Source organism: Phyllobates terribilis, unplaced genomic scaffold, assembly GCF_046119375.1.
Source record: "Phyllobates terribilis strain yellow unplaced genomic scaffold, ASM4611937v1 Scaffold_11__3_contigs__length_659146591, whole genome shotgun sequence".
Classification (NCBI taxonomy): Eukaryota; Metazoa; Chordata; class Amphibia; order Anura; family Dendrobatidae; genus Phyllobates; species Phyllobates terribilis.
Genome location: NW_027362771.1, coordinates 80,538,339 through 80,552,025, shown reverse-complemented (window position 1 = coordinate 80,552,025; position 13,687 = coordinate 80,538,339). Strand labels below are relative to the sequence as shown.

General features: G+C 46.5%; 1 protein-coding gene across 1 annotated transcript; it reads left to right on the top strand.

Moving 5' to 3' along the window:
- The first annotated feature begins 543 nt into the window (after positions 1-543).
- On the top strand, positions 544-13,157 carry RPL26L1 (ribosomal protein L26 like 1). Its single transcript, XM_073651307.1, has 4 exons — positions 544-659; positions 1,038-1,210; positions 6,858-6,998; positions 12,992-13,157. The coding sequence occupies exons 2-4, from the start codon at positions 1,043-1,045 to the stop codon at positions 13,118-13,120; spliced, it is 438 nt and encodes a 145-aa protein (XP_073507408.1). The 5' UTR covers positions 544-659; positions 1,038-1,042; the 3' UTR covers positions 13,121-13,157.
- The last annotated feature ends 530 nt before the right edge of the window (positions 13,158-13,687 follow it).

Sequence of the window (13,687 nt, the reverse complement as noted above, 5' to 3'; positions counted from 1 at the left end):
GTGAATCCGCGTGGTTCAATGAACACATGGGGATTCACCTGCATGCAGATCTTTGGACGCAGCATAAAGTATACTGTGTTCAAAGTGCTGCCAGTACGGATAGTCTGCACATACCATTAGGCCACATTCACACAGTCAGTATTTGGTCAGTATTTGACCTCATTATCTGTAAGCTAAAACCAGGAGTGGGTGATAAATACAGAAGTGGTGACGTGTTTCTATTATACTTTTCCTCTGATTGTTCCTCACCTGGTTTTAGCTTACAAATACTGATGTAAAATACTGACCAAATACTGAACGTGTGAACATTGCCAATTCTGGCTGTGTATCTGGCTTACATAGAAAAAGACAGTTCTGATATTCTGTACTAAACATCCCATGAGTCCAGGTGTACACTATTAACCCTTTCTAGTATCGCCATTACCAGACTGCACGTGTTTCCTCTCATTAGCTCATTCCGCAGCAGGGACTATTGGAGATATTAGATATAACTAAAGCCAATCTCCTGCGCCTCTTCCTGGCGCCGCCAGGGGTCGCCATATTCCGGCCTCTCTTCCGCGGATATTTCCATTTCTCGCGAGAGTTCTATAGTCGACTAATGTGAGCGGAAGTGGCTGCTAGTTCTCTTTTCCGGCGGCCATAGTGGTCCGTGCAGCTGGGTAAGGAGCTCTGGAGGCGAAGTGAAGTAGAATCCACCGCCATCCTCTCCCGCAGCGCGCTCTTTTCCCCTCGCCGTGGTCTCAGTGTGTGGCCGAGGCGTCCTCGGTGTTCGGATGGAGACTGTGTGTGGTGGCGGTCGGAGTGTTGGGGAGTTTGGGTGAATGGAGCCGTCCGCCTGTGTGTGACATATACGGCTCGCGGCCTGTGGTGAGCGTGTATCCCCCTGGCCGTGTTGGTGCGGTCTTACTCCGTGCGGTGTGTGGGGGTGCGCGGCGCCGTCCTGTGCGCGTGTACCCGGAGCGTACGCTGCAGGCCGTGCTGAGCCGCTATCACTATGGTGGTCACCGCTAATGTCCCTATGTCCCTTATTTCCTCAGTCACCATGAAGTTCAATTCGTTTGTCACCTCAGACCGCAGCAAGAACCGTAAGAGGCACTTCAATGCCCCCTCTCATGTGCGCAGGAAGATCATGTCCTCCCCCCTGTCCAAAGAGCTGAGGCAGAAGTACAACGTCCGCTCTATGCCCATCCGCAAGGACGATGAAGTCCAGGTAAGTGCCACCCGGGTGTGGGAGCAGGCTGCTATAGGGGCAGGAAGGTGATGGGCATCACTAGGGTGTAAACTGGTGACCCCGGAGATCCAGGGAAAGAGGGGAATGTAGTGCTTCTGATCCTGCATTGCATAGAGACCGTCGCAGGAATGGCGCGCGGGGGCCTGTAGGTGAGACCGTCGCAGGAATGGCGCGCGGGGGCCTGTAGGTGAGACCGTCGCAGGAATGGCGCGCGGGGGCCTGTAGGTGAGACCGTCGCAGGAATGGCGCGCGGGGGCCTGTAGGTGAGACCGTCGCAGGAATGGCGCGCGGGGGCCTGTAGGTGAGACCGTCGCAGGAATGGCGCGCGGGGGCCTGTAGGTGAGACCGTCGCAGGAATGGCGCGCGGGGGCCTGTAGGTGAGACCGTCGCAGGAATGGCGCGCGGGGGCCTGTAGGTGAGACCGTCGCAGGAATGGCGCGCGGGGGCCTGTAGGTGAGACCGTCGCAGGAATGGCGCGCGGGGGCCTGTAGGTGAGACCGTCGCAGGAATGGCGCGCGGGGGCCTGTAGGTGAGACCGTCGCAGGAATGGCGCGCGGGGGCCTGTAGGTGAGACCGTCGCAGGAATGGCGCGCGGGGGCCTGTAGGTGAGACCGTCGCAGGAATGGCGCGCGGGGGCCTGTAGGTGAGACCGTCGCAGGAATGGCGCGCGGGGGCCTGTAGGTGAGACCGTCGCAGGAATGGCGCGCGGGGGCCTGTAGGTGAGACCGTCGCAGGAATGGCGCGCGGGGGCCTGTAGGTGAGACCGTCGCAGGAATGGCGCGCGGGGGCCTGTAGGTGAGACCGTCGCAGGAATGGCGCGCGGGGGCCTGTAGGTGAGACCGTCGCAGGAATGGCGCGCGGGGGCCTGTAGGTGAGACCGTCGCAGGAATGGCGCGCGGGGGCCTGTAGGTGAGACCGTCGCAGGAATGGCGCGCGGGGGCCTGTAGGTGAGACCGTCGCAGGAATGGCGCGCGGGGGCCTGTAGGTGAGACCTTCGCAGGAATGGCGCGCGGGGGCCTGTAGGTGAGACCGTCGCAGGAATGGCGCGCGGGGGCCTGTAGGTGAGACCACTGATACAATCACTTTGTGAGGTGGAAATACCCCTCTGTTACCATATTATGCAGTGCTGTGGAGTCGTTAAGCCAAACCTCCAACTCCTCAATTTCCCTGACTCCACAGCGCTGCCTCACTACTGAGCGTGTACATAAAGTGCAGCACAGATTCATCTCAACTAAAAGCCAAGATCCTTAGATCAGGAATAGAACAGACATTTATAGGACATTTCATAACTTTCCCAAATTCTTATGAAAACACTTACAGCACATACTACATTGAACTACTGTACCCAATGTATTTTATATATTTTAGGAGTCGGTCCATTTTATACTGACTCCTCAGCTGTGGTATCATGCACTGTTGTCTTCATAGTGACTGCCTGTATATACCTCCATGTCATGTACTAGTGTAGAATAACATGAGAAACATCTATAGATGTCAAGTCAATGAGTGATAAACAGGGCTGTGGAGTCGGTATTAAATGGACCGACTCAAACTCCTAAAATGTATAATAAATTGGGTACAGTAGTTAAATGCAGTTTGTGGGGAATATTTTTTTATAAGAATTTGGGAAAGTTATGAAATGTCCTATTCCTGATCTAAGGGTCTAGACTTTTAGCTTAAATTTATTACTTAAACACGAGCCATGTATGAGGGAGTCGGAAGTTTGGCTTAGGGTATGTGCACACGATGCAGAAATGCTCAGGATTTTTTCCTGAGCGTTTCTGCATCTCTCTGGCAGAAAAAACGCATGCGGATTGTACATGCGGTTTCCTGCCAGGGACATGCGGAAATGAAGCTGTCTTCACTTTCATTTCCGCATGCGGGTTGACAAGCGCTTTCCAAGCGATTTTAGCATCACTTGGAAAGTGCTTGTCAACTTCACACTATATAAATCCATGCAACCGGCATGGATTTATATAGTGTGTGAATGTCAAAAAATAAAAAATAAATCTATACTTTACCCTCTGATGGCCCCCGGTGTCCTGCTTCATCGGTCCCGGCTGCCGGCAGTGAAGACTTTAGGACCTTCCGACGTCAGCGTCACGTGACCCGTCACATGACTCTGACGTCAGCGAAGGTCCTTCTTCATTCAACCGCGAAGTGCTCGGGAAGCCGGCAGGACGCAGCGCGGGCCGTCAGAAGGTGAGAATATATATATTTTTTATTTTATTCTTTTTTTTTTTTAATGGTACCTGGGTCTGGATGAGAGTCCTCTCATCCACACCCGGGTACCATCCGCACATTAGACCGCATGAAAAGCGCATCAACATATACAGTGATGCGGATTCCATGCGGTCTAATGCAAGTCAATGGCGGCAAAAGAGCAGCGTTTCCGCAAAATTAATTGACATGCTGCGGATTTTTGACCGCAGCGTTTACGCTGCGGAAAAATCCGCATCATGGGCACAGCACATGCGGATTTCCATTGGGGAACATTGCTGCCCTTCTACCATGCGTTTTTCATGCGTTTCCGCGGCGTTTACGCAACTGCAAAAACGCCGCGGAAACGCATGAAAAACGCATCGTGTGAACTCAGCCTTACAGACTCCACAGCCCTGCTGATAAATCCATTATATACCAACAAAAGATGTTTCCAAAGCGTAAATATTGTCACTTGTCCAATTTTTTGGCCCTTACATGTGCACAATGAAAAACTATGTACTCTCCCTCCCCGGGTCCAGCTCTGCCTCGCCACCTTTGCTGTGGTCTTCATTTACTGGCTGCACATCAGCCAATAACTAAGCTCAGGGATTCCTGCTGTCTTTATCAGATAGTACTGAACTCACTGGTTATTTTAAACTAGTTCACAGCTATGGGGCAAAACATCGAACAGTAACAACTCTTTAATCCCTGTATAATGAAGTGTTATGCACCTTTCTCCTGCTTTGCTTATATGGTATCCACAACCCTTGTACTGTGTTTAATAGCACTCCTGTAACCCCTTCATAAAATCACAGCTCACCTGCATAACTAAGAAAATGTCTTTTCTAATTATTCTTCTCTATATGCTAATTGGCACTGCTTGGTCTGATTGGCGACTATTTATTATGCTTGGCACAATGTGTTCCCTGCAATAACCTTCTCTCCCGCCTTGATTGAGGTGGCTGAGGTCATCTGATAGTCTAAAGCCCCCGCCTCACATAGCGAGATCGCTGCTGTGTCACGGTTTTGGTGACGCAACAGCGACCTCACCAGCGATGTCGCTATGTGTGACGCTTTGAAGCGATCAGGCCCCTGCTGTGAGGTCACTGATCGCTGCAAAGTGTCCTGGACCATTTTTTGGTCGTTGCTGATAACCATGATAAACATCAGGTTACTAGGGGCACACGCGCACCTAGTAACCCATTGTTTATCATGGTTACGAGCCTGCTAAAGTGAGCGGTAACCTCCCGCTCACCGTAGCAGAGTGGTAACCATGATAAACAACGGGTTACTAGGGGCACGTGTGCCCCTAGTAACCCGATGTTTACCATAGTTACCAGCCTGCTCCTGCTTCAGCAGGCTCATAACCAGGAGCATCGTGGATGTCGCTGCTCCCCTGATCGTTGGTGAGCCTGCCTGTTTGACAGCTCACCAGCGATCACATAGCGACGCAGCAACGATCCCTGACAGGTCGTATCATTGTCGGGATCGTTGCAGCGTCGCTAAGTGTGACAGGGCCTTAACTCACACCTGCACAGTAGGGAATAAACCCGCGCAGGCACAGCCCTTGTGTGGATGACATCAGCCATGTCAATCAAGACTGGAGAGAAGGCCATAGTGTGGACAGAGGAGGCACCAATTGGCATATGGAAAGGAACAATTATGAAAGGTGTTTCTTGGGTATGTATGCGGGGATGCTGTGATCTTAATGAAGGGGTTGTAGGAACGCCATTAAGGACAGCACAACGTTGGTGGATACAGTTTATATAGGAGAAATCTGGTGAAGGGTTCCCTTAAACGTTTGTTTTCAAGAACTATTGTGAAGGATACCATTGTATTTTCCTTATGTCGTGTCTGTCATTTGTCCTGATAGACCTAAACTTACAGATGCCCTCACCCTTCTCACAGCTGGCAGGTTGCTACAAGTATGTCCTGACTAGAGCTGCCTCCCTATAGCTGCACAACCTGGACCGTAAACATTATTGATGGCCTTGATATAGTAGGGTCGTACCAGATTCTCAGCTGTGAGAGGTGTGGGATACATATTTGAATATATGGATGTAAACAAATCCGGAAATGTTAAGGAATTTACAAGGAATATTGAATTTTTTTTAAGTGATCGTCCAAGCTGGAAAACCTTCCCAGCTATTTCAGCAGTATGGTAAACCATGTCATACATGAGTTCCCCGAGCTAGCCTGTGATACTGCACTGTTATATACTGTGCACATTACCTGAGCTCTTGGTCTGCTTAGGCTGTGTTCACACGATGCGTATTTCATGCGTTTCCGCGGCGTTTTTGCAGTTGCGTAAACGCCGCGGAAACGCATGAAAAACGCATGGTAGAAGGGCAGCAATGTTCCCCAATGGAAATCCGCATGTGCTGTGCCCATGATGCGGATTTTTCCGCAGCGTTAACGCTGCGGTCAAAAATCCGCAGCATGTCAATTAATTTTGCGGAAACGCGGCGATTTCGCCGCCATTGACTTGCATTAGAACGCGCCAATTCCGCAAGACTGCATCTGTACTTGCGTAATTGGTGCGTTCTAATGTGCGGATGGTACCCGGGTGTGGAGGAGAGGAGAGTCTCATCCACACCCAGGTACCATTAAAAAAGCTGTAAAAAGAAGAATAAAATAAAAAATAATGTATTCTTACCTTCTGTCGGCCCGCGCAGCGCTCCCGCTTGGTTCCCGGCACTTGCAGTGAGTTGTAGGACCTGCGGTGACGTCAGAGTCATGTGACGGGTCACGTGACGCTGACGTCGGCAGGTCTTTCAATTCAAAGTTGCCGGCAGCCGGGAGAACGGAGTGAGCAGGACAGCGCGGGCCATCGGAGGTAAGTATATACACTCTCTCGGTTCACACTGTATAAATCCATGCTGTTTGCATGGATTTATATAGTGTGACCTAGTTATCAAGCACTTTCCAGGTGATGCTAACATCGCCTGGAAAGCGCTTGTCAATCTGCATGCGGAAACGCATGTGAATCTGCATGTGGATCCGCATGTATTCTGCAGGAAAAACGCATGCACAATCTGCATGCGTTTTTTCTGCCAGGGAGATGCAGAAATGATGCAGAAATTTTCTGCTTCATTTCTGCATCGTGTGCACATACCCTTAGAGTACTCAGCGTCCAGCTGGTCTGCGTTAAAAGCTACTTTTTTTTTCTTCTTTTAAATAATGAGTAAACAATGATATTAACCAGTTAGTGTGGCCGCTGTCCCCTCTCCTGAGACATTCCCGTCTATACCTGTGTATGAAGGGTTTGTTGTGGGGAGGTAGATTAAATCATCTGATTTGGAGCGGTGTCTGTCCTGTGATTTCACACCTCATGAACAGATGGAACAAGCAGCCGTGTTTCTTTCATCCTGTGCTTGTTTAATGTGTGTGTGGACTGCTTTCTAACACTTTTATACTTTTGCAGGTGGTCCGTGGACACTACAAAGGCCAGCAAATTGGTAAAGTTGTCCAGGTGTACAGAAAGAAATATGTGATCTACATTGAACGTGTGCAACGTGAGAAGGCCAACGGCACCACTGTTCATGTTGGTATTCACCCCAGCAAGGTGCGTATTGGTCAGGTTTACAGAAAGTGTTTTGATTGTGAAAGCCTAAATGTTTGGCAATACCGAGGAATGTGTAAGGGATTGGTAATGTTAAAAGGCTACAAAGCCAGGTAATGATGCAAAAAATGTGCATTACCTGTCTGCTGAAGCCTCTGCAGATCTTGTATTGCCTCTCTTGCTACTTTCTGGGCCCAGTGATTTTTTCCTAACAAAGAACTCTAAAGAATTGACCTTGGAGTGAGTGGAGCTTCAAAGGGCAGCGGATGTTGGTTTTGTTTTCAAGCATTACAAAGCCTTTTTTCCCCTTCAACCCTTTCACTCCCAGGCAATTTCGTGGTTTTTTGTTTTTTCTCCCCTTCCAATAGCCATAACTTTTTTTTTTTTTTTCAGCCATATAGCTGTATGAGGGCTTGTTTTTTGTGGGACAAGTTGTACTTTTGAACGACACCTTTCATTCTGCCACATAGTATACTGGAAAACGGGGGGAGGAGGGAATAAATCCAAATGCGGTGAAATTGCAAAAAAAAAGTGCAATTCCACAATGTTTTTTTGTTTTTTTTATTTACCTTGTTCACTGTATGGTAAAACTGACCAGGCAATATGATTCACAAGGTCAGTACGAGTACACAGATACCAAACGTGTAAAAAAAATAGCTTTTGTCGCCTTTTTCACAACCTGTAACGTTCTACGTTCTCATTTTTTTAATTTGGAATATGGGGCTGTCATTTTACATATTAATTAATGTTCAGAACTCTAGTTCTCCGTTACAACAAGTCTATGGCTAAGAAATGTCACAATGCATATTTAAAATATCTTTTTAAGATTTCTGTTGCAGAAATCTGTCCTATAATGTGACTGCCGGCTTTATGTACTGCTTTTCGGGTGGACCAGACGAGAGCAAAGGGAGTGTGTTACACTCCTAGTGCATACATAATTAGAAGCTGGCAGCTATTTTACAGAAGTAAAGAGTGTACTGCGGGAGAAAGCTGAAAAAAATGAAGGCATTGGAAATTAACTAGGACTGATCGCCTTTTCTCGGGGTCAAGAAGGAATTTTTCCCCTTGATTCAAATTGGCTGAATGTCTCCTGGGGTTTTTGCCTTCTTCTGGATCAACAGATTTAGGCACAGGGATTTTAGTAATACCTTTATTCGAATCACAGGAGTCATACAAAATTATAAAACTAAAAATATATAAATGGCTTGATTTTTAAATGTAATAGTGCAGCAATAATAAAAATGGTAATACATTTGTGAGGCCTAGTCCCAGTGAGTTAGTGTAGGGAGTACAATAGGGGGAGAAAGGTTGAACTGGATGGACCTAGGTCTTTATTCAACCTATGTCACTATATTTAACTATGCAGTATGCTTTTACTGTGACATATTTTTTTTTATTATGAAGCTGATTGTCGCTCTAGAAGTAAAGCCAGACACTTCAGTGGTGTGACGCAAGCAAAGTAGATAAAAACTATGCAGTTGGCGGCATCTACAAACATGCTGCATGACCCAAATTCAATATGGGCAATTTAATGTAGAACACCCTTGGTGATGACCAGTCTGACCAGCATTCAGACAACCTACACTGTGTAAGCAGATTTGTTTGTGTAAAAACTGTATGAAGTCAACTGGACACTTTCTGATTGTGTACAATGCAATCTGTGCCGTCTGGCCTTACCCCAAAGAAATACATTGGGCTTCCTGCAGGACCCTTGGGGGCTGGAACATGTGAAATGGATTTAATAATAAAAAGCATTGTCAATTCATTCATTGCATAAACACCTTGAGCTCAAAATGAAGCGTAACACTTCAGCACATATGTTAAAGCCACTATCATAGAAAAGAATGTATTGTGTATTTTGTGCCTTATTTAATTACTTACTGATGGCTCAAAGCTACTGCTGGCTACTGTCTTCTCTCACTACAAGCCCCCTATTAAACACTTTCATCTAATCTGAAAATGATATGCAGTACATACAGAAGAAGTTGCAGGTTTATTTGGCTTCTCTGCTTACGAGTAGTACCAAGGGGCACTCGCCCACCACCCTTGGGAGACCTGGTCTTCATATGGATTGTGTCCACTATTATACTGTGGCTCATTGGCATGGTGGAACTGTTGCCTTGCAGGGTCCTGGATTTAAATCCCACCAAGGCCACAAACTGCTTGCAGATTCTATGTTCTCCCCGCGTTTGTGTGGGTTTCCTCCCACACTCCAAACACATACTGGTAGGGAATTTAGTTTGGGGACAGTGATTATGTCTATAAAGTGCTGCGGAATATCATGGCACTATATTAGTACAATAAATTATGTCCCATCATTGCCCGCCTGCAGTTTCCGTCCTGCCACAACTCTTACTGTAAGAGGGGTATTAGAATGAGTGCATTGTTGTAAGGAACTGTATTAAGCCCACTTTGAAAATTTAGTATTCGGAGAATTGCCAGCTTCTAATGTAAATTTAGGTGGGTTAGATGCAGTTAAGACATAATCATCCATTAGTTTTTTTTTAAAGGGAATCTGTCACCACATTTGAGCGATCTGACCTATTAAGATATACAGGTTATAGACTGCTGAAAAAAGTGATACCTGTATGCCTCATAACAGATATCTTGTGGAAAAATCTTTTATCACTATGTAAATTAGTTCTCCCAGGCTATAGAGCATACGATGCCTGAAAGATAGCTGCCTCTGCCTCCTCACTTCATTATCCGGTCTTTCTCCTCCCACACCCTTAGTGTCCCTGTGATGTCAGGTGGGCTTCCGGAAATTCTGCGCCTGCGCATTCCCACTGCTGTCCATCCTCTTCACTGTTCCGCCCTTTTATGGGCATTCGTTTCACTTTTGTTCTGCACAGGTGCCAGGGAGTCACTGTCACTAACTTGTCTGCATGTTGGTCACCAGGAAATGAAGTGTTCTAGGATATTCTCCACCTCTGATCCCCCTTCTATACAATCTGGTCTTTAAAAGTTTGGGCACCCTTGGAGATTTGTGTGCTCAGATAACTTTGACCAAGGTTTCAGACCTTAATTGGCCTGTTAGGGTTATGGCTTGTTCACTGTCATCGTTAAGAAAGGCAAAGTGATGCGAATTGCGCAGTTTTATAACAACCCAGCCTCCTCTAACCTTGTGCCAAAAAACATCAGCCATGGGTTTTTGTATACAGCTACCTAACACTCTGAAAATGAAAATGGTGAATGCCCACAAAGCAGGAGAAAGCCATAAGAAGCTAGCAAATTGTTTTGAAGTTGCCCGTTCCTCAGTTCGGAATGTAATTAAGAAATGGCAGTTAACAGGAACAGTGGAGGTCAAGATAAGGTCTGGAAGACCAAGTGAAATTTCAGTGAGAGCTGCTCATAGGATTGCTAGAGAGGCAAACTAGAACCCCGCTTGACTGGTTGGTGGGAGGAGGGGCTGGTGCCAGCGCTGGTTGGCAGTGTTCTGAGAATACAGAGCGGCAGCTGTAACTGCACCCCTGGCCCTGACTGACACTCGTTCTGCATTGGGGCCAGCTGTAGGTCAGGGGCGCGGGTACAGCTGTCGCTTTGCGTTCTCAGAGCGGTGACAACCGGCGCCACTGCCGAGGAGAATGAAGTTCATTTTCTTGCCGCAGTGTTTGACTAAGTGCAGGCATCGGGCAGGTTAATAACGCTATTAACCTGCAGATTAACCCCATATGTACAGGTTAATAGTGTTTTTTTCTGGTGACAGGAGGCAGCACTGGTGGTGTGACCTAATCGGCACAGCTGAGACACAATGCCAGCTCCTAGCTGTTTAATACACTATCGGGCTCTACTTAGAAGCTACTTGCCCATTATGTGAGCAGCAGAGGAGTATGACAGTCCCTGCTTCCCTCTTCCTGAACGATCCTGCAGAAGATTGAGCAGCTCTGCAGCCACACATCCACCAATGACAAGATTGTGCCCATGGGGAGCAGGGCTACAATGAGTGACAATTCTGAGAAAAATCTGAATCGTAGATCAGTCCCTTTCCTGCCCTCTGGCTGTGCCTGTCAGAGAGTCAGATGTGGCCCGCGGGCCGCAGCTTGCCCAGGCCTGGGTTAATGTAATCATGTCCTAGTCCTCAGTAATAAGTTTACTGTACAGGAGGTATTTAGGAAATGACTGCCTCTTCTGGTGCATGGCATTCTGCAAACAGGTACAGTAGTACACCACTACATGTTGGGATTTTGCTGTTGTCTACTCCAAAATCTAAAATTGTTCAGCTGTACAGGGACAATATTTGCCCCAAATGACTAACATCTTGCATCATATTGCACATTGGCCTTCTTACTTTCCATTCAAGCCTAGTTAATAGCTGGGCTAAGAAGATATTCAATCTTCATTCATTGTTGTGTAAGGTCTCATTGCTTAAAACACCACTCCAGTGTTTTTCTTCTTTGACTTTTTTCATTGCAGCGCTGGAGTGGTGACACCAATGTAAGTTCCCTGCCCCTAGTATTATACTTACCAGACGCTGTCTTCTTCTATCAGCACTGCTTTGGTCAGTCGTCTGCTGGTTGTAACCTGCCAGCTCCCTCCAGTGTTTGCTGGGCCACCTGGAAGTACAAACTTAATGTAAGTCTATGTAGGCTAGAACAATGAGACTCCCATAGACTTACATTGAGAGCTTACAGGCACATTTGGAAATGCAAGGTCTTATTGCCAAGGTTTAAATGGATCTGCCCACTACACATTGTAGTGGACAACCTCTCAGTCACTTGCTGCTTTTTGATATTGATACTGTAGAATTAAATTCTGCTGTTTGAGAGTTTTTCATATTTAGCAGGAAACAATTAAAATACAGTTAGGCTGTGTGCCTGCGATGAATTTTTAAGCGTTTCCGCAGCAGCAAAAAAGCTGCAGAAACGCTTAAAAACCGCTTGGTAGAAGACCTGCCATGTTCCCCAATGATGATCTGCATGTTCTGTGCACATGCTGTGGAAATTTCCGCTGCGGGTTATCGCGGAAAAAAACGCAGCACTACCAATTTTTTTGCGGAAGTGCTGCGTTTTTGCCGCCATTGACTTGCATTGGAACTCTTTGATTATGCATCACTGGAGACTCTCCTCCGGACCCGGGTACCATAGAACCTGTAAAAAAAAATAAAAAAAATAAATATTATTTACCTTCTGATGGCCCCCTCTGCGCTTGTCCTCGCTTGCTAGCAGATCGCGGTGGACTGAAGGACCTGCACTGACGTCATCTAGTCATGTGACGGCAGGTCCTTCAGTGTAGTGTACTGCGAGCTGCCGGCAAGCCCGGACGGATCGAATAAAGACACTCAGGGGGCCATCAGAAGGTAAGTATAATATTTATTTTTTGTTTTTTACCATTCTTTTACAGTCACACTATATAAATCCATGCCGTTTGCATGGATTTATATAATGTGACCAAGTTGTCAAGCACTTTCCAAGTGATGCTAAAATCGCTTGGAAAGCGCTTGTCAACCCGCATGAGGAAATCCATATGAAGAACGCTTCACATCCGCACGTCCCTGGCAGGAAAAACGCATGTACAATCCGCATGTACAATCCGCATGTACAATCCGCATGCGTATTTTCTGCCAGGGGAGATGCAGAAACGCTCAGGAAAAAATCCGGTGCATTTCTGCATTGTGGGCACATAGCCTAAGCCACTTGTTTCCATTCCTCATCGTTCTTTGCTACTATGTCATGTAAAGGAGAAAATACTGTGGTTTTTTTTTTTTCTGTTACAGGATCAGGTGACCGGTACAGGACTAATAAATCAGTGGTGGTTATGTAGCTATATATTTGGCTTCAAAGATATAATTCTGACGTTTTCCACTATTGAGTGACAGCTTTACAATTCATTTAGTATTACCAGCATAGCTCACTAAAATGAAAAAAAAAAAAATAGTAAAATTGCCAGTATCTCATGATTATCAGACTTTGGCTGCTGCTGTTTTCACTAGCTACAAACATTTTTAGGTTATCTGTTTGACAACTTTCACTAAATTAATTTTTCTTCTCTTCTTTCAGGTGGTGATCACCAGACTAAAACTCGACAAAGATCGCAAGAAGATCTTGGAGCGCAAGGCCAAGTCTCGCCAAGTTGGCAAAGAGAAGGGCAAATACAAGGAGGAAAGCATTGAGAAAATGCAGGAGTAACTTCATCAATAAAAAACAAACTGTTCAGTTTCTACAACGTGTGGCTCTTTTATTAGGACCTTGTTAATTTTTACTGGAAGTTCAGAACCTTCGTCCTTTGGGTTGTCATGTACATTCCACAAGTTATTTTTGCTTTCTGCAAAGAAACTCCTCCCCTTTATCATATGTTATAAATCAAGTTAGCAGCGAACAAAAAGTTGTAGAGATGAGTCCCAGCACAGGCTCACCGCAGAATGCTGCTTTGTACTAATGGGTAAATCAATACAGGCTGCTTTAGACCCCGGGATCTGAATCTGAGCAGTGTTGGTTCGGAGTGCAGAATACACACTGCAGCTTTGTAGAAGGTAAATATATCCGGGATGGAGGGGGTTTAAATACTGTAGGTTGTCCCATCTTGGACGTTTCTGGTATATAGTAAGTTCCAGGGTGTCTATTTTATTGTATTGAGGATTTTTTGTGTGCACCCCCAAATAACGGAGAGCTGACTGAATTGTACTACTTTATGACACAGGATATGCCATAAATGTCTTCATAGCTCACGCCAGACCCAGATCCTTTGTCTTTCAA

Coding starts and splice junctions, on each gene's coding strand:
- RPL26L1 (XM_073651307.1), top strand. CDS start 1,043: ATGAAGTTCAATTCGTTTGTCACCTCAGACCGCAGCAAGAACCGTAAG. Junction 1,211..6,857: donor GCAAGGACGATGAAGTCCAG/GTAAGTGCCACC, acceptor ATACTTTTGCAG/GTGGTCCGTGGACACTACAA. Junction 6,999..12,991: donor TTGGTATTCACCCCAGCAAG/GTGCGTATTGGT, acceptor CTCTTCTTTCAG/GTGGTGATCACCAGACTAAA.